The sequence below is a fragment of the Danio rerio genome, chromosome 13, assembly GCF_052040795.2.
Source record: "Danio rerio strain M-AB ecotype USA chromosome 13, GRCz13ab, whole genome shotgun sequence".
NCBI lineage: Eukaryota > Metazoa > Chordata > Actinopteri > Cypriniformes > Danionidae > Danio > Danio rerio.
This window is the reverse complement of record NC_141033.1, coordinates 27,432,512-27,456,500: the sequence shown is the minus strand read 5'-3', so window position 1 is coordinate 27,456,500 and position 23,989 is coordinate 27,432,512. Positions and strand designations below refer to the sequence as shown.

General features: G+C 37.4%; 1 protein-coding gene and 1 long non-coding RNA gene across 3 annotated transcripts in view; one reads left to right on the top strand and one right to left on the bottom strand.

The window, feature by feature from the left end:
- Window positions 1-9,293, bottom strand: part of LOC147841073 (uncharacterized) — a 360,944-nt gene extending 351,651 nt beyond the window's left edge. The window contains exon 1 of the long non-coding RNA XR_015505986.1: window positions 9,001-9,293. This is a non-coding gene — a long non-coding RNA (uncharacterized LOC147841073). The remainder of the gene's footprint in view (window positions 1-9,000) is intronic.
- Window positions 1-23,989, top strand: part of adka (adenosine kinase a) — a gene marked incomplete at its 5' end in the record, with an annotated part of 289,242 nt that overhangs the window by 235,272 nt on the left and 29,981 nt on the right. For both annotated transcript variants that reach the window (NM_212791.2, NM_001272084.1), the window contains 1 exon segment: window positions 6,646-6,681. In NM_212791.2, coding sequence (NP_997956.1) covers window positions 6,646-6,681 — 36 coding nt within the window.

The window sequence follows — 23,989 nt, the reverse complement described above, 5'->3', positions numbered from 1 at the left end:
GATGAAAGTGGGCGCTGAAGTAAATAACCAGTGTGGTTGGCCCTCACGAACTCCCCGGCCCTCTCTGTCAGAGCCACATTTCTAACCCAGAGCAGATGTCAGCGTGTGCTCACCCTGACACTCCTCACCTCCACCGTACCACCTTTATTCTTCTCTGTCCATCTTCTTTCATCATCTCTTTTTGTGCTATTCCTGAGACTGTTGAGGGTTACGTGAGTTAAAACAAATGTTGTGTACTGTACTTTCCCAGTTGTTTAATTCAGGAGTAGAATAAACACTGTGGCTCGCTGCTGTCTTCAAAACATTTCAGCTCATTTGTTTTAGTTGCCTGACATGACAACTTCTGACTCTCCGAATGCAGTGATGCATTACATGCCTATTTTTCCACTTTTTCACCCATTGGGGTTTAAAAAACACTTTTTTAAGAGGGAAGGACTGAACCAACAGCTGAGAAGTGAATCATAACATTACAGTTTTTAAATTGAGGCCAAAAAATAAGGGTTTGAAAAGATGACAAAGACATACTTAGAAATGTGTGTGCTTGACAACTTTAATGTGAAAAGAACAAGAATCTTGTGATTCATTGCAAAGGACATAATCAAATTTTTAAAATAAAACAAATATGTGTGTATTTTTAGAGAATTGAGAGACTGTGTTATTTGCAGTGTCTCGTGGTATTGGCCAGGCACTGAGACTTTTTGGCTTGACTTGTTCTTTGGGATACTCTAATTGATGGAGATCTGCTGACTCGTAGATAATGTGTTTTTTTGTTAACATTAAGGCCCAATCCCAATGAATTTTTTAACCCTTGCCCTTGGGCCTTAAAACAGAGTGTGACGTAAAAAGGCTTTAAATTTTACCCCTAGAAATGGGACAGCACTACAACACCTGCAGACGTCATCATGTCATCGTGAGTTCATACTTTATATGAAACCAACGATGGCGACTGCTGTAGTTATTCCAGTTGTGTTATATTTTTTTGGTATTTATCTTCAGGAAATTATAGAAGGCAATGATATCATGTTTTCATAAGGATATAATGTGGCAATAAGCTCGTAACTTTACTATGTATTTACACCGTGGCCATATTCATCTATACAAAAACTTCATTAGCATTATACCAGACATTGTCAAAAGGTCATTCACAGCCACTAGACTTTTCTGACAGGGTATTCAGGTTTCATCGAGTTAAAATTATAGCAAAATTTAGCAGTTTTTTTATCTTCTTTTTTAAAAAGCATGGCAGTAATATGTACACGGTTATAAATGTATTAAAACTTGTTTGTTATAAAACAAACAAAAAATATCAATTTGTGCATCTCCTGACATCCATGTGCAGCCATGCTGGCATTGTAGATGGTATATTCTGGGAAATTTTCCTACCCCTTGGTTTCGAGTGTGGTACTGGAAAATCTTAGTTTCAAGGGCTATCTAGCCCTTCCCCTTAGCTCTATGCCTAGGGGCAAGGGGAAAGGGCTGACAGGTAAAATTGAGATTGAACCTTTGTGCACTAATCACTTTAACGAAAGCAAAGAATAACGATTAAAAGGATACTTAACCCAAAACTGAAAACTGTCATGATTTATTTTCCCTTCACTTGCTCCAAACGTTATTGAGTTTCTTTCTGGGTAAATTCACTACAAAATTGGATGAACTATCACTTCAACAACCTCAGCTCAGAATAAGTTTGGCTTTAAAGTTTTTATAGGTTATTGATACCAGTCAATACCTCTGCTGATTAAAAAAAGATGTAAGTTTGAAGGCAGGACTGCTTTTTTAATCAACCAAAGCAGATGGAGATATTTGATGACTTAAAAAAAATTTATAAAAAGAGATGGAGAATGTTTTTTATTTGATACAGCTGTTCTGACAATACAATGCTATTTTCCTTCTTTGAGTATTGAAATATTATTGAACGCTCCCACATTTAACACATTATAGGTTATTAACTGTCATAGGGCTGGGCAATATTGCAAAAAAAATCACTATATCATGTTTCATAGCAATCATTTGGACTTTTTTTTATTCAACCGCTTTATTTTAATTTACAAATATTACTAGGGAAAATAGTTTTTAATAAATAATAACAAAAAAAGTTACCAGAAGGCCTGATGTTTGAATATGATACATAATAAATTTATAAAAACATGTATATGGGATAAGGAATAGATCTTGATAGAAGTATTATTAAACATTTCAGTTCCAAAAAATGTGAATATTCTGGTTGTTTGTTTGTGTGTCAGTTTTAATAGGGTTATGAATCGTCAAATTCAAGTATATTAAATTCACATAGGGGAATTTCTTCATCCAAATATAATTTTTTGAAATCTGAAATCTATTGACATCTGTTTTTACATAGACATACATTTTTGTAAACCCTTTTATTTTGTCAAATTAGTTAATTAATAATAAATAAAGAACAGATTATTCTTAAAACTTTTGACCTCAACTGTAAGTATGTATGATTTGACAGTTTATTTTGATAAAAAAATTAAAAGTCTAAACAGTTACATCTACATGAACACCTTACACTTAGCTGTGTGACTACGTGTTATTGGTTTAAATTATTTTGAATTCAAACATGTGTGCCAACGTATGCAACACATGGTAAAAAAATTTTATTTAAAAAAAATACAATATTATACTCCTATAAAATCCAAAATAAACATTTGAAACAAAAAATATTTTTTGTATTTTTTATTTGAATCTTTTTATAAGGATAATTTCAAAAACAATTTTGGCACAATAGTTTTGGCCCCGTGTGTGGCGCCCCTATGCGCCGCATATACTGAAAACCCCCTTTTTGCGCCCCTGACAGTAAACCTCAAACTCTGTAAACAAAACAAATTATGAATATCAAATCTGAGCTGTCGAGTAAAGAATACTGCCATCATTATTTAAATACATGCTGAACATTACAAATTGTGAAGTTGACTGACTACACTACCCCTATGCTAAAAAAATATTTCTGATGGGGTGCTAGTGGCTGAGATGCACAAGAAAAGAAACCATAAAGCCACTTCGGCGACATCCTTACATCTTTTTTTATTTACAATCTCCTCACTGCTGAACGTCACTAAACTTTTTTTTATTATCAATAGTTTTGAGTCAATAAATACCAATATCGATTTTATTGCCCAGCCCTAGATTGTAATTTTCTAGTTTTTTTTTTAGTTTATTAAAAAGTAAAATGCAAAATGTGAATTTTCCAATGTGTGAATGAAAGACACTGGAGCACATATTCATATGTGATCGCAGCTTTCACATATTTAATCTCCTTGCAGAATTTAATAAGATGGTTTTCTGTTATTTCTTTCTGTCTCTGTATTTTCCACCTAATTATACAACTGTGGTTATCATCCTGGTTAGACTGTTGTCCTAATTGACCGAAGTGTAGATTTTCAAAGTAGACTTTCAAAGTGTAGATTTATTATAAGTCCAGCATTTCCGTATTCTTGCCTAGTCAAGAGAGTCTATTACGGTTTTCCAGTGGGGTTGCATTAACTCTAATTCCTGGAGCTAATCTTGAAATAATGCTGCTTAATCACTCTTAATAAAAGAGTGGCTCACCTTGGCTTCTGGATGGCTGCATTATCAGATCATTGAGCTGTAATTGGTGTCATGAAACCTAGTGGTTGGGCTATCTCCATGGGGACTGTAGTTTTCCCCCAACTTTATGGCGCAAAGATTAACCTTGGTGTATTTGACCTCCGTGCAGTGAACACAAACATGGGTGTAGCTGTAGCTTTGTGACCCGTAAAAGGGAAAATCTTCTGACTGGAACCAAATACAAACAGTTAAATGCCAGGTTGGAGCGCTCTGAGTGATGTCAGATGTCTATTATAGATGAATGTACATGTCTCGGGTCTATTATGCAGTGCTTGTGACAGACAGACTGACTGCAGGTGGTCTTGGCCCCCTTTACATCCATGAAGCAGTGATTCTTTCCACCCCCTCTTCCCTCTCTAAAGGCAGAAGTTGTCACAACTGGTCCCCAGAGCCGTTCAGGCGAGCAAAGGGCGAAGCTCGGCTCACATAATTGGAGTCTTTTAACCCTCACAGAGCTCTTTTATTATCTGAAATAAAGCTGTTTTATTCATCTGAACAAGTTTGAGGATATGTCTTGGGGTTGAGTTTCAGGGCAAGTTGTGATATTTTATTGAAGCAGCATTTGTAGTGGCGTCAGCATCAGTAACATCATTTATAGTGGCATGTATAGTTACATTTTTAGTTAATTATTTATACTGAGCCACCAATCCGCTTCTACTATGCAAGTGTGAGGTCATTTCTTTTGTAGCATGAAATATAATGATTTGCTTTTTTTGGGGGCTTATTTAAAACAAGTTTACAGGGATTGTAGGGACATGAAAAACCTCACATTTGTTGCAGTTTTGTCATGGCATTTTGGATAAACAAATAAACGCACAATGTTTTGAAAAAGTAATGGAAATGTGTTTAACAAATATGCATACTTGAATATTTTTCAATATTAATTAAATTAATTCTACAAGGCCTTTAGTTCTGTCATTTGTTTTTAGTACTTTCTATTATTCTATTATTTTGTATATAAATGATGCTTAAGGCGGTGGAGTTTTTTGTATTTTATGCTTCCACATAACTTTAGGGATGTGTTGTGTATGCATTATCTAAATAAATTATTTTTTGTATTAAATTACAGAGATTGTCATGTATTTACTATATGCTGTTACATATTTGAACATGCATTTTTCATTTTATTTAATATGTATTCATAGACATTACATGAAACTTTGTCATGAATATATAGCTGAAAGCCTTGGAAAAGTCATTGAATTTTAGTAGGAGAAATGTGTACTAACCATGTACATAGTTGTTATAGCTTGTTTGAAAATATGACCATAACTTTGTTACATTGCATTTACGTAAAAAAAGATTTTATCAATGCATTGACTGACACACTTTTCACAGTTAATAGTCATTCAGTGTAATATTATAATAACCGTAGCACCAAATTTACTGCCTTCTCTTTTTTCTCCTTCTCATTGTTGAAGATTAGTGTTCATTGTGCAGTCTTGTGAGGCAATCCAAATGATTATTTGTAGATGACCTTTTTTGTGAACATCTACATTTTTATAATCAGATGCTTTCCTAACTGCTGTTTTCTCACCTCTATGATTTATTCATACAATTTCCATTAGCCTAAAGAATACAGTGTACAACTTTTAACTTTCGGTATACCTTTTTTATCTTTTACATTTTTATAGGCACTCATGCCATTCTGTAATAGTATTGTTTCATATGTATGCATGATTTTTTGATGACAAAATATTATGATGTTATAAACCCTGAACTGTGACCACCATATATATATATATATATATATATATATATATATATATATATATATATATATATATATATATATATATATATATATATATATGCATATAGGGATTTATACTTGGGGCTTAAATAAAGAGCTTTGAGTATATTGGATTATTGAGTATTGCCACATACCTGGTTATACTTTGCTCAATGCCACCTACCTGGTTATACTACCCAAGTGTGGCAGAGGCCAGCTAGTGAAGAGCTGTGGCAGTAAAACCTCACTCCTTGGGCCTCTAAAGGTGTTCTAGCAACAGATGCTAAAGGCAATGGGCCTTCTTGTTAGAGCAACCGACTCCCATGCGGAATGCAGCTCTGAGGAGGTTGGGGTTGTAGGACCGGTGGGGTTATATTGGTGCCATGACCCGGATGGTAGTGGGGTTTAGGGGGGTGAGTTATGGCAGAGGTCAGCTAGTAAAGTGCTGTGCAGGTAAAACCTCACTTCTCTGACCTCTAAAGGTGTTCTAGTGACAGACGCTATGGTCTGTAGCCTCCTTGTTAGAGCAAGCGACTCCCATGCGGAAGGTTACCAGTTCAATCCTAGCTCAGAGAAGGTTGTGTGGTGTAGGACCGGCAATGTTATATTGGTGCCGTGACCCAAATGGGAGTGAGGTTTAGAAGGGTGAGTGTGGCAGAGGCCAGCTAGTAAAGTGCTGTGCAGGTAAAACCTCACTCCTCTGACATCTAAAGGTGTTCTAGCAACAGATGCTAGAGGCAAAGGGCCTCCATGGTTGAGCAAGCGACTCTCATACAAAGAATTGCCGGTTCGATCCCAGCTCAAAACAGGATGGGTGCAGTAGGACTGGCAGGCTTACACAAGCATTATATGAATTATAATAGTTATGATATATATTAATATAATTGCAATAGAAAGTATAAAAACTTTCAGTTTTCACCCAGCTCATAAAAGCAGCTAAAAATACACTGGTCACATGATGATGCAGACTTTAATATGTGTACAGTTTGTGTGTGTGTGTATATGTATATATATATATATATATATATATATATATATATATATATATATATATATATATATATATATCTAGCCAGTTACAGGTTTAATTAAATGTATTAATTTACTTAATTTCATTAAAGAAAATTTTTCAAGAAAAACATGTTTTCTTTCATAGGTTTTGGATGAAAAACAGAAGGTTACATAATGTATATCCTTCACTGCATAGTCTAACACCTCGCTTTGAAATGTGTTCTAAATGAAATAATATGATTGCTACACTAAGCTCTCGCTAATTAAGGCGGCATGTGTGCTTTGTTTTGCAGGAGGCCGCTGCGTTTGCACGGGAGCAAGGCTTCGAGGTGAGTGGATGGAGGATCACACACTAAACAGATCCTAAAGGATTATTTTTCAGCTGATAATGAAGTTCTTTTTCGGACAGTGATTGATGTGCTATTATACTCTCTTGGCCCCCTTGCAGTGGTCGCCATGGCAACCTGGCAGTCGTCATGGTTTCTTTGTTCAGCCAGCACTCCGGCTCACACACTCGCTCGCTCTCTCTCTCTCTTTCTCACACACACACACTTGCACACACACACACACAAACACATTTTCTCCCCTACTCTCACACATTCTCCTCTCTCACTCTCTCTCTCTCTTGTCCCCCTCCTTTCCTGTTATGACGCATTCCTCCCAGGTCTGCACCCAACATCGCCTACAGATGTTATTTATTGAATTTTGAAAATGCTCTTGGGAGGACAGAAAGAAATCCTCAGGGGCTTCTTTCTATTCTGTGGCTGTACTGGGCAGGTGCCTTTGTTGTAGAACACACCTTGTTAGCTTCATTAGTCTGAGTGAGGATCTGCTGCCGTATTACGCTCAATTATACCAAGCGCCGCATCCCCTTATAAATACTGGATCACCTTCCCCTTTTAGTCTCAGAATGTGGAAACACTGATTGGCCTTGTTTGCACATAACGCGTCAAAACAATACGAGTTATCTCTCTTTGAATAGCAGGGAAATGCTAATGTAATAGTAGTGTTCCTCGTCTCATATTCACAAGTGTAGAGAGAGGGGGGGGGGGTTAAATGTGAATTCATAAGCAAAGTAAATGTGAGTTTAGGAACAGCATGCTTAAATAATTGAAGTGGCTTATCTTTTTTCAAATGCAGTGCTATCCGCCTGAATGTGTTTCGTCTCAGTATGAATAATTGTCTTCCAGGATCACTCAAGGTGCGATCGACGTGACTGGAATGCAAAGCAGATTCTGGCAGCAGAGAGTAAGTTAGAGAGAGAGAGAGAGAGAGAGAGAGAAGAGGAGGAGCAGTTCGTGAGCCATAGAGATAGAGGAGGGGGCGAGTGCTTGCATCGCACAGAGTAAATATATAAATGGCAAGCACTGTCACACACTGCGAGTACCTCTTCACTGATTTCACACACGTCATGTTGATTTAGGGCTCAGAGCAAAGGGAATCTTTGACATACGAGTCTTTACCCTGATTTGGCTTCAGAAATAAACATCTCCACCGAGTATGGCAGCTGAAATGTAAGCATTTAGTGACAGGATGGAGAGAAATCGAGAGAGCGCTCTAGTTTTCAGGCCCCAAACGTGCCAAGAAGCGGGTCTTCGTTTGCTGTTTTTTTTTTTACTGTGGCGCTTTTCGATCTTATTCATAAACGCCTCCGCACATCAGCTGAGTTTCCACATCTGCTTATCTGCAGACTGATTCTCTGTTTATGCGGTTCGCGACATCACAGATGTGCTCCCCCATCATTTATCAGCAGTAATCATCGTACACCAACTCATAGCTAAAGTGAAAACGGAGGTTTTTATTTTATTGGATAATGAAGTAATAAAGCCACAAAAGGTTGTTTCCATTTTTTGTGCAAAAAAATTCTGTAACAAAAAAAAAAAATTACAAAAGCAAATTGCGGTACAGCGTGTGTTCAGATTATGTAAATTGTCACTTATTGGGTTTGAAATAGAAATGAGAATTGTAGCCACTGAAGTAATTTTTTTTTTAAATGAAAGGTCTTAAAGCATTTTGTTTGCTTGCAGTCAGCAGCAAGCAGCAGTTATTAATTCAATTATTCTTAAGTCTTGTGGTCATCCAATGTGTTGTGTGTAAAATATTTACAAATCAAATGTTATTTATAATAAATGTTTTTATATACAGTTGAAGTCAGAATTATCAGCCCCCTTTTTTATATTATTTTTTTATATTTTATAAATGATATAAAATAGAACATTTCTGTAATTTTTATGCAGTTGTCATGTGACGAAAATGTGTATATATATATATATATATATATATATATATATATATATATATATATATATATATATATATATAAATATATATATATATATATATATATATATATATATATATATATATATATATATATATATATATAATTAGGGCTCTATGACATGCATTTAGTTTTGTTATATTCATATACGGTAATTCAGGCGTGTTTAAACTTGGTCCTGGAGGGCCGCTGTCCTGCTGAGTTTAGCTCCAACTTGCTTCAACACACCTGCATGCCAGGACATTTCTAGTTTATCTAGTAGAAGCTTGATTTAGCTGGTTCAGGTGTGTATGATTAGGGTTAGAACTAAACTCTCCAGGACACTGGCCCTCCAGTTACCGAGTTATGATATTATTTATATATATACACTAGGGATGTAACGGTATTGTAAATACTGTCATACCGCAATAGCAATTTTTTTCCGATATTACCGTAGTCGCATGACTCGGTAAAACTATAGGTCTTCTGAGAAAATTTGCTCAGGCGAATGAAGCGAACGGGAGGTAGCGGGAACTACAATTACCATTAGCCCAGGCGTGGCCATCATCCTTTGCGGTCTGTTGTCGCTACAGATCCAGTAATGCGGAAATGGAGTGTGCTTCTAATAGCGGAGATGAAAAAGAGCTGGAAATGATCGAAACCTAAAGCGGGTGTTGTCGCTGCGCGCGTACTGAATAGCGGTGTTGTCGCGCACGTTCTGATCAGCTGTGTTGTCGCGTGGGTACTGTAAAGCAGGGAGGGGGGGTTGAGCGGGAATACTTAAGAGCGGTGTTGTTGCGCGCCTACTGAAGGGCGGGACGGAGGGTGTGTCGCGTCGCAGGGGCACTTTTGATCATTTTGGAAGGGCATTTTCTATCCAAGACTAAAAAGGGCACAGGTTGAGCCCTATGTGTGCACGTGCCTGCAAGTTGGGGAATATGACTAATAACAGTCATGGGGACTGCAGAGACACAGCACACTGTTCAGATTGATGCAGACATTACCGTATTACCGTACCGTGAAATTCTGATACGTTACATCCCTAATATACACACAACAGTTCTGTCTGGTTCTCGAATCTGATTGGCTGATAGCCGTGATGTATTTAAGTAAAATCAGCACCTGTACAGCCTCTTTACCCTTTGTGTATTACTCTGCCCACATACAGCCAGCAAAAAGCAGACACTACAGATCTAAAGTTTAAAAGATGCTTGCTCAGCTGTTTAACTGTCATGATAACAAAGTAAACTTTGTTATCATGATAAGTAACTGTCATGACTTATGATTTGAATCCAACGCGGAAGAAAGTAGTTCCTCATACAAAAGGTTTTTTGAGACCCTCCATGTTTGATTTTGTTTTTATATACACAATTATGCCGTCAAACTGTTGTATAAACGCAATATCACACTCGTAGCAGTGTGATATGGCTGTATATCGACACTGGTTGGGGCACTAAGGCACGCCTCCCAACAGTGCCATATCGCACTGCTACTCGTGTGATATTGCTCATATGTATAGTTTATTTTTTAATTTTATTCATTTATAGACAGACATACTTATGTATGCATATTTTTTTTTTTTTTTATCCAATTTTTCTGTATGTTTAAGTTTTTATTTTTAAGTTTTTAATTAAAATGAGTATTAATTTTTTTGTTATTAAAAACATGGGCAGTTATTTAAAATCAAAAAAGGATTCATTGTAGTGACACTTTATTAAGAGTTTAACAAAACTATTAACTTATAAGAATATGTAATCATGTTAAACGTTTTTTAATCATTCATACAAATTTGTTATATATTTCTGTCACTTTCTTTTTTTTAAACCCAAATTTTTGTTGTTGTGAAGGCTCCTGAATTGTATGTGAGCATTATTTGATGATAGTTCATCTCACATAAAACTGTAAAATGTTAGTAAATTGACCCTTAGAGCAACAAGCTCATGACGCAGACAGGTTGAGTGTGTGTAATAAATGGAAATGCACCACTTATTCACAGGCTTAATGTATTGTATGCACATTTGATTTATTCATCTGAGATTTGTCAAATTACATGACAATCTGCGTTATACAGGGACTCCTATATGAGCAAGTGTATACATTAAGACACATTTTGCATTTATGAAAGGTTATTTATTTTATTTATATATATATATATATATGTATATATATATATATATATATATATGTATATATATATATATATATATATATATATATATATATATATATATATATATATATATATATATATATATGTATATGTATTAATATATGTATATATATATATATATATATATGTATATATATATGTATGTATATATATATATATATATATATATATATATATATATATATATATATATATATATATATGTATATATGTGTATGTATATATATGTATATATATATATGTATGTATATATGTATGTATGTAAGTATGTATGTATGTGTGTGTGTATGTATATATATATATATATATATATATATATATATATATATATATATATATATTTTTTTTTTTTGTATAATGATTTCATTATATTGATATTTCTATCCAGTAAATATTTTAAATAACCCAAAATCAGCATTAAATACATGGATGGAAAGTCAGCTAATGATATGCATTATTGTGGTTTAAGGCAATCCGAATCTCTCAGACAATCCCAGGAAGCCTGTTCTTCAATACAAACTTCCAATATGCTGTGTGATTATCTGAAGAACTCTGCTGCCAGACACGCTGTACCTTTGTAAAGATAATATTTTTCTCACGTCTTAAACAATGTGGCAACATTCAGAAGTGTGAAGGAAGAGTGTTTTTACAATACAGCTCTACATCTCGTGAAAATCTACACGCTTTATGAAAGTGAAAATCAAACACGTCTGCTTAGCATCAATCCATTTCCCTTGCTTCAAAGAGATGCCTTGTTAATAAATCAATTTACATCTCAAGAAGGTAGATAAGAGTGTGTTATTTTCCCTCTGTATTGAGCCGGCATTAGATCTGGCTCGCAGTGTGATCCGATCCTCATCTGTTTTACTTAAATACCCTTAGATGTTGAATCCGCCGCAGGGTAATTGATGTTCTATTGGCTGCTGTTCCTCCTACAGATTACAATGAAGGAGCTGTTTTATTAGCTTTAATATGGACACAGAATTGGACACCCTAATAAGGCAGAGGTTTTTTTTTTCTTTCCGCCTGCTTTCATCATTATTAAAAGAGAACATCTCTTATGATAATCGCTGACAGCTACATTATGGCTTTCATGAACTGATGGCTTCTAGTGAAAGGAGGGATATTATGGTTAAGCTTAATTAAGCCTGTGCTTATTATGTTTTTACGCTTAAAACCTTCATTACACTCCCCTCTGATCAAATACAGTTATTGAGTAGCAAGTAGTCAATGGCATGAATATGCTAATGAGTGTCTGAGACCTCAGCGAGGGACTGTGCAGTCTGCTCGCTTTACATTGAAGCAATAGTTTAGTCAAAATGTCTAAAGTCATTTAGTCAACCTCATGTAATTCTAAATCAGATTGACTTACTTAAATCAACAGTTTTAATTCCTATAGTCAATGTTAATGAGATAATTCAACCAAAAATTAACATTTGCTTACACTCAAGTGGTTCTCAACTTATTCATTTCTTTTTTCTGTTGATAAAATGAGCAGCCATTGACATCCATAGTAGGAACAAAAATAGTCAATGGCTGTTTTTTAGCATTCTTCTGTATATTTCTTTTAACAGAAGATAAAGTTGAATACGCTAAGTAAATGAGAGAATCTTAATGTGAACTATGTCTTTAAAGGTGTACTAAATTTTTGTTTATTTTTAAAGAGACTAATAGATTGTTGCAAATTCCATCTAGTAGCTAGCTCTATGCAACTCTCACATGGTTGCCCACTGTTGTACCTGAATGGTGGAACCACATGGGAAAGCTTGGTTGCTGCCAGAAGTGGTGTTAGTGAGGCCAGTAGGAGGACGCTCAACCTGCGGCCTGTGTGGGTCCTAACGCCCCAGTATAGTGAAGGGGACTCTATACTGCTCAGTGAACGCCATCTTTCAGATGAGACATCAAACCGAGGTCCTGACTCTCTGTGGTCTTTAAAAAACCCAGGATGTCCTTCGAAAAAGAGTAGTTTAACAAATTTACCCACTGGCCTTTGTCCATCATAGCCACCTAACCATCCCCATATCATAATTGACTTCATCCCTCTGTTTCCTCTCCACCAATCAGCTGGTGTGTGGTCTGGCGTAATATGGCTACCTTCACATCATCCAGATGAATGCTGCACATTGCTGGTGGACGAGGAGATTTTTCCTCCAAAAATGTGTAAAGTGCTTTAAGTGACCAGAAAAGCGCTATATAAATGTAAGGAATTATTATCATTATTATTATTGAAAGTAGTATTTAGGAGATAAATACTACTTTTGTTGGATTCAAGCAATGTATAAAGAGAAATGGTAGTTTTAGCCACTTGATTTAGTTTATGAATAGCATGAATATGTGGTCTAACTGCTTCTTGTTAGTCATCAAATCTTTTTAAGTAAACTATTAATCATTTAACTAGTAAAATTGTGTAACTTTACAGGTGAACATAGAGTTAGAGCTTTGTGATTAATAAAAATCCATTCACAATCGCAATTTGAAACCTTTCGATTAGTTAATCGCAAGAGGCTGCGAATTGAATGAGCACACTTTCCTTCTGCCCAATCAGGATTGAGCAACCAAACTATGTGGAAGGCTCACAATAAAAAGAAAAAAGAAAACAAACAGGAAAGAGCAGACAAGTGGGATGATGGCATCTGCTGCTTCAGAAGCATTAATGGACAAATAATATCAAAGAAAAACAGAATTGACAATATGGGAATATTTTGATCACAGACACCGAACAAAAACAAATCACAAAATTGCAAATCACATCACAATCACAATATCTGTCTAAAAAAAATCTGAATTTAATTTTTTCCGCAAATTGCACAGCCCTACATAGAGGGCTATATTTCTTTAAGTTTTAGTTATAGCTGGATTATGGTCATAGAATTATATTTCACAAGAATGTCTTACTCTAAATTCATTCATTCATTCATTTTTCTTCAGCTTAGTCTCTTTATTCATCAGGGGTCGCCACAGTGGAATGTATCACCAACTTATCCAGCATATGTTTTACAACTATACACTTCGTCACCTTAGAATTATAAGGTTCTATCTGACAATTTTTCTTATATAAATGACATATTCTTATTAAATGATGACTTATTTATATTATGGGATGTTTTTATATAAGTTGTTTACATTTTAAGACTTTTTTTTTTTTTTTAAACTACTGTTACACACATACAGTTTGCTATGGAATGCAAAAACTTTGAAGCTCAATATCTCAAAATCATTCAGAATATAGATAGAACCTTATAATTCCAAGGTGACGACTTTTCACATTCACACACATACACTATGGCCAGTTAAGTTTATTCAGTTCACCTATAGCTCATGTCTTTGAACCGGAGCACCCAGAGCATACCTACATGAACACAGGGAGAACATGCAAACTCCACACAGAAATGCCAGCTGACCCAGCCGAGACTCAAACCAGCAACCTTCTTGCTGTGAGGCAGCAGTGCTAACCACTGAGCCATCGTGCTGCCCTTACTCCAAATTGAATTAATATTTTATATATACATTAACTTTTTTCCCCACATTACTTTGTTTAAAGTCTTTTCTGTATATATAACATCACCTTTTTAATATGAAGTAGGACCATGTTAACATTTTGCTTAAACTTAAACAGCAAGTTTGTCTTTAGCTCACCTGCTAATTAAATAATACAACAATTTTAGTTTTGGATTGAACTTTCCCTATTAGGCAATTAAGAATGACAGTGTTGTTGAAGTCGGCCAACACTCCAAAACCACTGTCTTGACCCGTCTTGCTTTCATACATTCAATCTCAGGCCCCGTTTACACTAATGCGTTTTAGTTTGAAAACGCATAAGTTTTGCTACGGTTACGCCATCCGTCCACACTACGCCGGAGTTCTCGAGCGCCGAAAACGGAGCGTTTCGAAAACGCTGGAGAGGCCGTTTTCATTCTGAAACGCAGCTGCTCCGTCTCAGTGTGGATGATGGAAAACGGAGACATTTGAAAACGGAGGCGGGGCTGCAGACATTCGCCTCTCTGATTGGGGCTTTTCCTGAATATTAAGTAGCCTAACACGCACAGTTCAGTCCTGCATCTTCTCCGTGTAAGTTAAAACTTCGCAAGTTTGATCATGGCTGCAGTCTCTTCTTCTCAGTTTGATATGGAAAACAGACTATACCGAGGACACGGGTAAATCTTCAAAGGGAACAGTGTACTTTATAACTTCATTCACATCACCCTGGCTACGTTGTTTTACTTTCTCAACAATAAAATGTAAACATGATATAAGGAACTGCCTATTTTCATTTTAATATTAACAACTAAACAGACAGCAAAAATGTTGAGGCGCCGTGCTGCAAATATGAGCGTCATCTTCACTGTGTGCATATTTATAACAAAACAGAGCCTACAACAACTGCCTCCTTTCAATTTCAGTGAAAATACGAAACACACCCTCTCTTTGCTGAATATCAGTTTTAATCGATAATGGCCATTATAAAAGTATAACATACAATAAGTTTATACATTATAGGAAATAAAGGCAAGCGATCAGTCAATATACAGAATGTACGTGCTTACATTAATCATTAACTTATCTTTGCGCTTAGCCAAAACACGTTACCTGAGAACAAGTAATAGATTCCAATGTCCAATGAATATGTCGTTAAATAAAGACAACAAGATGAAAGAAATATTCCGTTTAATAAATATAGTGAGGTTAGATCCAGCGGGAGATGCTTGATAAGAAGTCCGACTAGCACAGCTCTCATCTGGGTAGATTGGCTACAGCGCTTGCCTGAGAGTGTGTGTGTGGTCACGTGATGTGCGTTTTCAGCGTTTTGGTGTGGACGGAGAGCAGTTCAGAAACGCTGGGTGAAACGCGAGTGTGGACGCGGATCGTTTTCATTCTAAAACGCCGTTTTAAAACTAAACCGCACTAGTGTAAACGGGGCCTCAGTGACAAATTGCCTTCAACAAGCCCTGGAATCCAGTATCACAGTATTAACCTCTCCATTAGCACCTCTGTAGACTCCCACAACGCCTCTCCCTTCTCTCCTCCTTGGGAACGATCAACCTTTTAGTGGTGATTAGAGGCTGTGTTTGGGGAAGTGATTAAAAGCCCCCTACACAATTTAGCTGGAGCAAGTTAGCGCCAGTGGGGGAAACGGCAACATGGGAGCACACATCCCACGGCAGCTGCTCCTAACAGTCTCTGCAAGCCCCTCTGGCCCCCAAAACCACAGCACCTGTCTGCAGGAGAGATGCGCACAGGGAAAAAAAAGGCCTCTTTATTCCCACAAGGGCTCTTGCCTTTCTCTGTCTGGACTCGAGGATCCAGTTGTGATGTGTCTTGATGGGTTAATTATGAGAATAGCTCTGACAGTTGATATTCAGATCAAAGTGAACAGGCGTTCGGTCCCTCTCGGTCCCTCAGGCATATATGTATTCACACCAGCAGATAGCTATGCAGAGATAAGTGCCTGAGAGTGAGGCGGGAAGGCTAATTTATACCCCACACCTCCCGAATCCTCACTTGCTCTCTTTTTCTCTCTCAGAACTCCTCCACATCGCCCCTCCTCTCCCCCACCAAATCATGCTCCTAAAAATTAAACGACTCTTTAGAAGTGAATGATTAATCTAATGAAGCTGCAGAGGTGTTCTACTTCTGCTAATGAAGCCTTGCATTCTAATAAGTCACAGGCATACACTGTAATCATAATTGAAATGCCAAGCAGGGTTAAAGACAAACTGTGATCGCAGATGTTGCAGCGGCAAGATATATATGCAGAAAGAAAACGAGTAGGCAGCGGCTGCTGGGGGGCTTTCGTTCCGAGCTCAGGGTCCTCGGATTCCTGCTAAACATCTGTTTTTCAATGGGCAATCGCTGTATCCTGAATACATATACCAGACTTCTCGGCTTTTACAAGCGCCTTGTAAGTTTTCCGCGTGTGTTGACTCTCCCCTATGCCTGAAATGAAACACCTCCTTGCCAAGCTGCTTTGACACCAAGACTTTGCATTTCTGCATTGTTCAAGGCCAAAGAAAGAGGAATGAGTAATGCTGCTTGAGTGTGTCAGTCATTTAATCTGCACAGCTGAATGAAGCACCGTGCTGTATGAATATATGACTCCATAGGTGCCTGTACAGGCCTCTCCTTCCCCCCTGCCTTGCGCCTTTTGGGTCTCCCGGCGATTAAGTGTTCATGAGCATGTGTAGCTACGCTCTCTCATGGCTATCGTGTGTTTGATAGTTATAATGATGGGATAATGGCAGGTTTGTAGGCAGCCACTTCTCGTCACAGGATACCTATAGAGCCGCAGCCCCTGACAGATTTACAGTACGCAGTCAGCTGATACTGTAAAACAGTGCGGGTTTTATAGAGCTCTGGGCTCTGCTTAAAACAAGCCACCAAATTTATACTCGCCTGCATTCCAGGCCCAGCCTCGGGGCTGTACTGTCTGCGGTGAGCCTTTCTGTCGAAATCGTAATTATCCAGTTAGTTTTGCATTCTGGTGTCGGTTCCGATTGGAACACTTTGTTAACCTTCCCCAAAGCATGCTGTATTAATGATTTCATCCATATTTATGAAGTGGCTTCATACTTGTTGGAGGAGAAAAAAAATCATTTTTATTGTGTTTCAATTAAAATGCAGGTCATTAAGTGCATTTTTAACCTGCTGCGCTTTAGTATGCAATAAAATTGCGTACAAAAACAACTGCCGTGCTATGTAAACTCACACCAAAGTCGATACCTTGAGCAGCGAGTGCTGCAGTAAGCTGATTGAATCTGTGCTCTGCTGATTGGCCGGGCTGCAGGAAAGTGGACCCTTTTAGTTGAGTGTAGAGGGAAGCAGAGGTGATGAGGCAGCTGGGACACCACACCACCTCGCCATTAACAAAACTGTCAAGGGCTGGTGGCTGTCGTAGCCAAGCCGCCTCTCTAGACTGCTTTTGGCAGGGCCACGAGTGGACATGTGACAGACTCGAAGCTTTGGCAGGGTTGTACTGCCTCAGACCCTCTTACTGGGCCTTTGTGTAGGACTCGGGGTGGGGGGATGGTATCGAACCACCAGCACTCAACCCTTTAGACCAGCCCACCCTGCCAGCACCGGCACCACCCATTCCATATACCCCCCTACACACCAGCCCAGCTCCTTCTGTCCAGTGCCAGCTGGGAGGTGTGAGGACTAGGAAATGCAGATGATCTCCCCAAACGACAAACACATTCATATGTGTCTAAATGCTAGCTTTTTCTGCTCCAACACTCTCATTGTGTCATTCCCAATAATAGTTTTAATAATTTGTCAGTGGCGTATTGAAACTTTGGGCTTGTATGAAAACTCTTTTACGCTGGGTCAGTTCACTATAGTCTTCTATGTGAAGCTGCTTTGACACAATCTACATTCTAATTGAAATGAATTGAATTGGGTTTAATAAATATGTAACCCATATTAAAAAAAATAGTTTGTGCCCTGGCATAATCATCAATAAAGTGAGTGCAAAGTTTGTTCTACCTTTTATAAAGAGCAAATAACAAACTATTCTTATTAAAATAAAACATGAAAGCAAATGATTTTGAGTAGAAAAAAGAGTATTGGCTGTCCAGTAATTGCCCAGAATGTCTTAAATTTTATAATATGAAATTTGTGCCAAAGTATTTATGCACAGGAAAAACTGAGCGCCCACATATCTACCATAAACTTTATAACCGGTAATATGATGCTCTAATGACTGCTCTAATGACACATTTGCTGGTCAAAAACCTGGCTACTCCATTTAGGTTTGATGCAAGTTTTTTACCAAATGTCAAAATACCAACTTTGAGGAGGCAGTGTTGAATTATTTTAAAAAGTTTTTCTCGTTTCCAGTAAAGTAGTGGTTTATGGACAAATGAGGTTTCTCTCCTACACCAGTGATTTGTCATATATAATGATATTAATTGTATGTATTGAATACAAGATAAAATTGTTTAATTTAATTCAAATGAAATATAAACAGATATACTGGCTCTGTAGTATTATATTTAATCCTTTTTATATGGGTTAAGGTTTTTCTTTTTTTTATTATTATTATTATAATTATTATTATTTAGATTTATTTATCATTTTTTTTGTTGTTAAATGCACAAAGTCCTGGCATATTAAGATGTGCCTAAATACATTATGCCAAATCTAGTGGTATTTATTGTAAAGCAATATAGCAAATGTTCAATGCAACAATAATAATCTTTTAAAGACCCCCTATTATGGGTTTTTGTGATCTGTGAAAATGATCTTCCATGCAGTGTGTAACACAGCTCTAAGTGAAGTGAAATATCCAGCTAAGGTTTAAATCTGTTAGTGCACTGTGTTTAAAACTATTGAGTCATCTATAAAAGAGTCGACTCAGAGTGGTTCAAATGAATCATCGTGGTAATGTATCTTTAGCCGAGTCAGCGTGACGTTTATACGAAACTCAAGCCCCGCGCATTTGTTGCGTGCGCAGACATGGGAAACCAATCCCCCCAAAAACCCCACAAAAACCACATTGAAAATGCGACGTGTGCCAATTTCTTTACAGATTTAAACGTGTTTGTGAGCTCACAACCCTCTGCTGTTTGTCGTTGCTATGGCCACAATCAGCTGTTCCTACACACGTGCGGCAGTCAGGTTTCAAAACAGTTCAGCTTTTGTGGCTGTGTGGATTAATACTGAATGTGTGTCATTGTTAAGAATGAGCAATATGCTGGTGTTAAACAGCATTCCTTTACTGCACTCCTGCATTGGACTCACACAAACACTCTGCACTCTGATTACTTCAAAATTGTTCATAAGCCATGGTGGGCAATTCAGTCTGTCTCACTCTGAACGCAGTCAACCAATTGCAACAGACTGGGTCATCAAACCAATCAGCGCAGATTAGCATCGCGCTATAGAGGGGTTTGGGAACTAAGGAATCGCTGAACGAATCATATGGGAGTAGTTAGGATAATTAGGTAATAATAAATGCATATTATAAGACAAAGAAAGTGTTTTTTGCCCTTGCATGCATAATTGCCTGTTGTTGGAGACCCCCAAAACCTTATGACCTATTTAAATGCATAAAAGGGGCTATTTAAATAACCAATAAATATCCTTGAACAACTATCTATTTGGATATTTTTCAAATCTTAGTGGGTCATATTAAAAGACAGCTAAAGCAGTCTTTACACCAATGAAAAAAATCACCTAAAAGATTAGCTGCTTTAAGGAAATTACTAAAATAACTTGATGAAGTTAGTTTTTATGTAGATATTACTAGCGGGGGAAAAAAAACTCTTGTTTAATGCGGTGGAATTTATACTTTTGGTTTCCAAAATACCCACGAACCCTCTGTGGATGTGGACAGCACTCTGATCTACTTGCATTACAGAGCCCACTCCCACCTGGTCAAAGATGGCACACCATACTGGACCATGTTCTTTGACTCCACCGGTGCCCTCAACATGCCTCTATGACTCTGTAACAAGCTCAGCGCGATACCGGTGTACGCCTCCACAATCTCCTAAATCATAGACTATTTTACCAGCAGGCAGAAGTTTGCGAGGCTCCAGGGAGAGAGCGTGGAGGTGGTGTAGTCCTACAGGTTGCTTGGAGTCCACTTAAACAGCAGACTGTACTGGACAAACAAGTGAGCTGTGCAATAGAAGAAAGGTCAGAACAGGAGGCGCACGTTTTTTAACATATACTGTACAGCCTTGCTGCTATAGGTGTATTTTACCAGTGTAATTCTTTCTGAACTCATTGGAAGCTATTAAAGTCAAGCTCAACATAAACAATCATGTATGTTCTTATGAGACTTGTAATATTGGAGATGTAGTTTGGGCTTATACTACTTTATTAAAAAATGAGAACCATCGAGCAGTGTTCAGTTGAGTTAATTATTTGTTCACCAAATGCAGAAGTTAAGAACCATTCCAAATGTATTTCCTCAGATACTTTTGAGCAACATGGATTAATAATCTACAGTGTGAAACATGCAGGGTGACAGTGTAGTTTAATTTCCTAAAAGAATAATTGGTTTAGAGAGAGAATTAAAAACATACAGGACAACCAGTGTAGTCTGATTCCTGAATGAATGACTCTTTTAAGCTAATTATAAGTGAATCAAAAACATATTTGTTTCTGACATGTTCTAATGCCAAAACAAATGACTTTTCTATGTGAATCAAAATACAAACAGTGCAACCAGTGTTATTCACAAATGAATGGCTGTTCTTAGTTGGTTTTTAGTAATGAATCAACAACTTGACAAGTATACAGTACACTTTTTTACTTCTTGACGACCAGTGTTGGTAGGTTACGTTAAAAAAGTAATAGATGATGAATTACTGACCACTACTGGAAAATTGTAAATCTGATTACATTACTTATTACTTAATGTAAAAAGTTATCAGATTGCTAATTACTTCAAAATTACTTTTTAAACATGTCAAATATACCTATATAAATACAAAATAAAACTGCAGCTCTTTCAGTAATTTAATAATCACTGAAAAACATTACAATGGGTTGATCAAAGCAGCTTGACATATTCAAAAGACTTAAAGTTCACCTAAAACATGAAATTCCTTTATCATTCACTTGTTGCAAACCTGTTTGCGAAGAAAACTGGACACCTGTAACCATTGACATCCATAGAATGCAAAAGCACTGCAGTGTTTGGGTGTTCTGTGTTTGTCTGAGTAATTAGTCTACCGAAATGTGACTAATTCCATACAAAGCATGAAGCTAATCGGTCAGTTCTTGTCTAGTGAAAATGTGAGCGTGCGCAATATGCACTCCAAATATATGTGTGCAAGTCGCGTGCCTGTATTGGAAATAACAAAGTTGTGCGTGCAAAAGAAGCGATATGTGAACGGCCCCATAAGCAGCTACTCTCTACACATTCAGAAGATACCTTCACACACAAAAATTCAGTTTAGGCTGAGTTGGACCACTGTATTTTTGGGAGCCAGCATCCTCTTTGGTGACGAATGTTGTCTAGTATGCTTTGTTCAAGTGCTTGAACAAGTTGCTAGTCAAGTTAAAAGCAATCTAAAGTTCTTTAGAGTCTACATCAGTAGACTAGACTACAGCAATATTTTTGTTTTTACGCTCAATGAAATCAAAGTAATGTCTGTATTTCCACTTGAAGCAACCACTCTCGTCAGCACTTATTTCAGCTCGCATTCTCCAGCTATTATAAAGCGCATGCTTATTAACTGACGTTGCAGTAGAAAACGTTATTTTAAAAAAAACATTGTTTTCTTCTAAAAACTATATTTGTTACATTACTGCGTTCCTGAAATATGTCATTCGAAAACAGTAACAGGTTACTGTGGAACGCGTTACACCCAACTCTGTTGATGACCTATAAAATATATTATATTTAAGTCAGTCTGTGCATATTCTGTAGTAAATAAGGGTGTCACGATCCTCCAAATCCTCGATTCAATTACATTTTTGATTCTAAAGGCACGATTTGATTCGATTTTCGATTATGAATAATTAATTAATTAATGACCAATTAATTATTTGTAGCCTACCGTTTAAACTACCTGACCTGCATGGTCTTTGTTTTACCCATAAACAAATCATACAGTAAATGAATAAAGGCAAGATACATACATAATTACCACCTGTCAATCACTTTTTCTGCGGGACTCGTGAATAGGCAGTGATCTGTGTCGTTATAATGGCGTCTGTAAAAAAGACGCACAACCAACAGGAACCAGCCAACAGTATCTGAGGTGTTCGCTTAAATGACTAAGTACAAGTGAGTGAAAGATTGAAGCAGTCCTCTGACTGCCTGGACCTGCTGTCTCGAGCGCATGACAATGTGTGTGCGTCTGTGTCTGTGTGGTCACGTGATGTGCGTTTTCAGAGGTAGAGAGGAAGGAGGGCTGCTCAGAAATGCTACACGCCACTGTGGATGTCAAATCGTTGTCGTTCTAAAATGCCATTTAAAAATAAAGACAGTGTAAACAGGGCCTGAGTGTGTACTTTTCGCGAGCGGATTTGCAACGGGGGCGGGCAGAGGATCGCGATGCTGGTGTTGTCTATCGGACGAACCGTACGTAATACGTACAGTGCAGAGCTTGCAAAACTATGTTTTTTTTGTCGACAACACAAAAGTTGTCAACATAACTAATGCTTACACACCGGCGACTTCATTGAAAGAGGAGAGGGTTTAAGCCCTGTCGACGGGTCTCCTGCTTCTGCAGTTTAACAAGCACTTCAACAAGCCTGTTTTTTTCCGCTTGGCAAGCCAAGCTGACGTGACATGGGGGCGTGGCAGCATTGACGATTCTATTTTTTGATTCGATAATCAAAATTGAGCATAAATTTCGATCGATTTCGATTAAAAATCGAAATCATGACACCCCTAGTAGTAAATCTATTCACGTCAATACCAGCTGTATTACTGAATTGTGAAATTCAGATTGACTGCCTGCCTCAATTTTTTATAAGGATGCGTTTAAATGATATAGATTTCATGTACAGTATCATCTCTGAAGATCTCAATCCCTTTATCACACCTTATATTTTAGAAAAAACTCATCCTCTGTTTTGCTATACTTCAAATCATTTCTTCAAGCATTAGGGACTGATCACAGCGAATGCGCTTTATGCGTTGAGAGGCACATCTTTTGAATGGTTTACTAACGGCCGTGAGCGTTTTGCGCACTGCTTAAGTGGCCTGCGTGCCCCGTGTTTTATTCGCCTGCTGCGCCATGCGCTTCTGGTCTTGTGCGCTCTTAGTTGAAAAAAGTCAACTCTGAGCGGAAAAAGCGTGTTACGTCACTTTTGCTGTTTCATTCTCCAATCAAAAGAAAGCAGAGGCGGGGCTTCTATTGAGGTCGCTGCAGTGTTTGTGTTGTCAAGACAACAACGGAGACACTTGTGGTTGGTGTTTTGGGTTATCCAGAGCTGTATGACTTCACAAATTATAAATATAACAATATTACTAATCATTAAAATTATTATCAACAGCAACACTCTCGAACAATACCTAACTGATCCAGCTGTTGCCTAGCGGCATAAAGAAGCGCACCGGGCTTCTTTTTTTCTTGTCAACAAAAAAAGGTAGTTTGGTGCGCCTCGCGTGTTTGGAAACATAAAAGCGCGTTCAGTGTGATCGGCCCCTTAGCTAGCTGCTAGAATGCTCAACTTTTCTTGGAAGAAAATAATTTTCAGTGTTGTAAATATACCCATTTGAAAGCCAGACGGAAAGCTTTAAAGC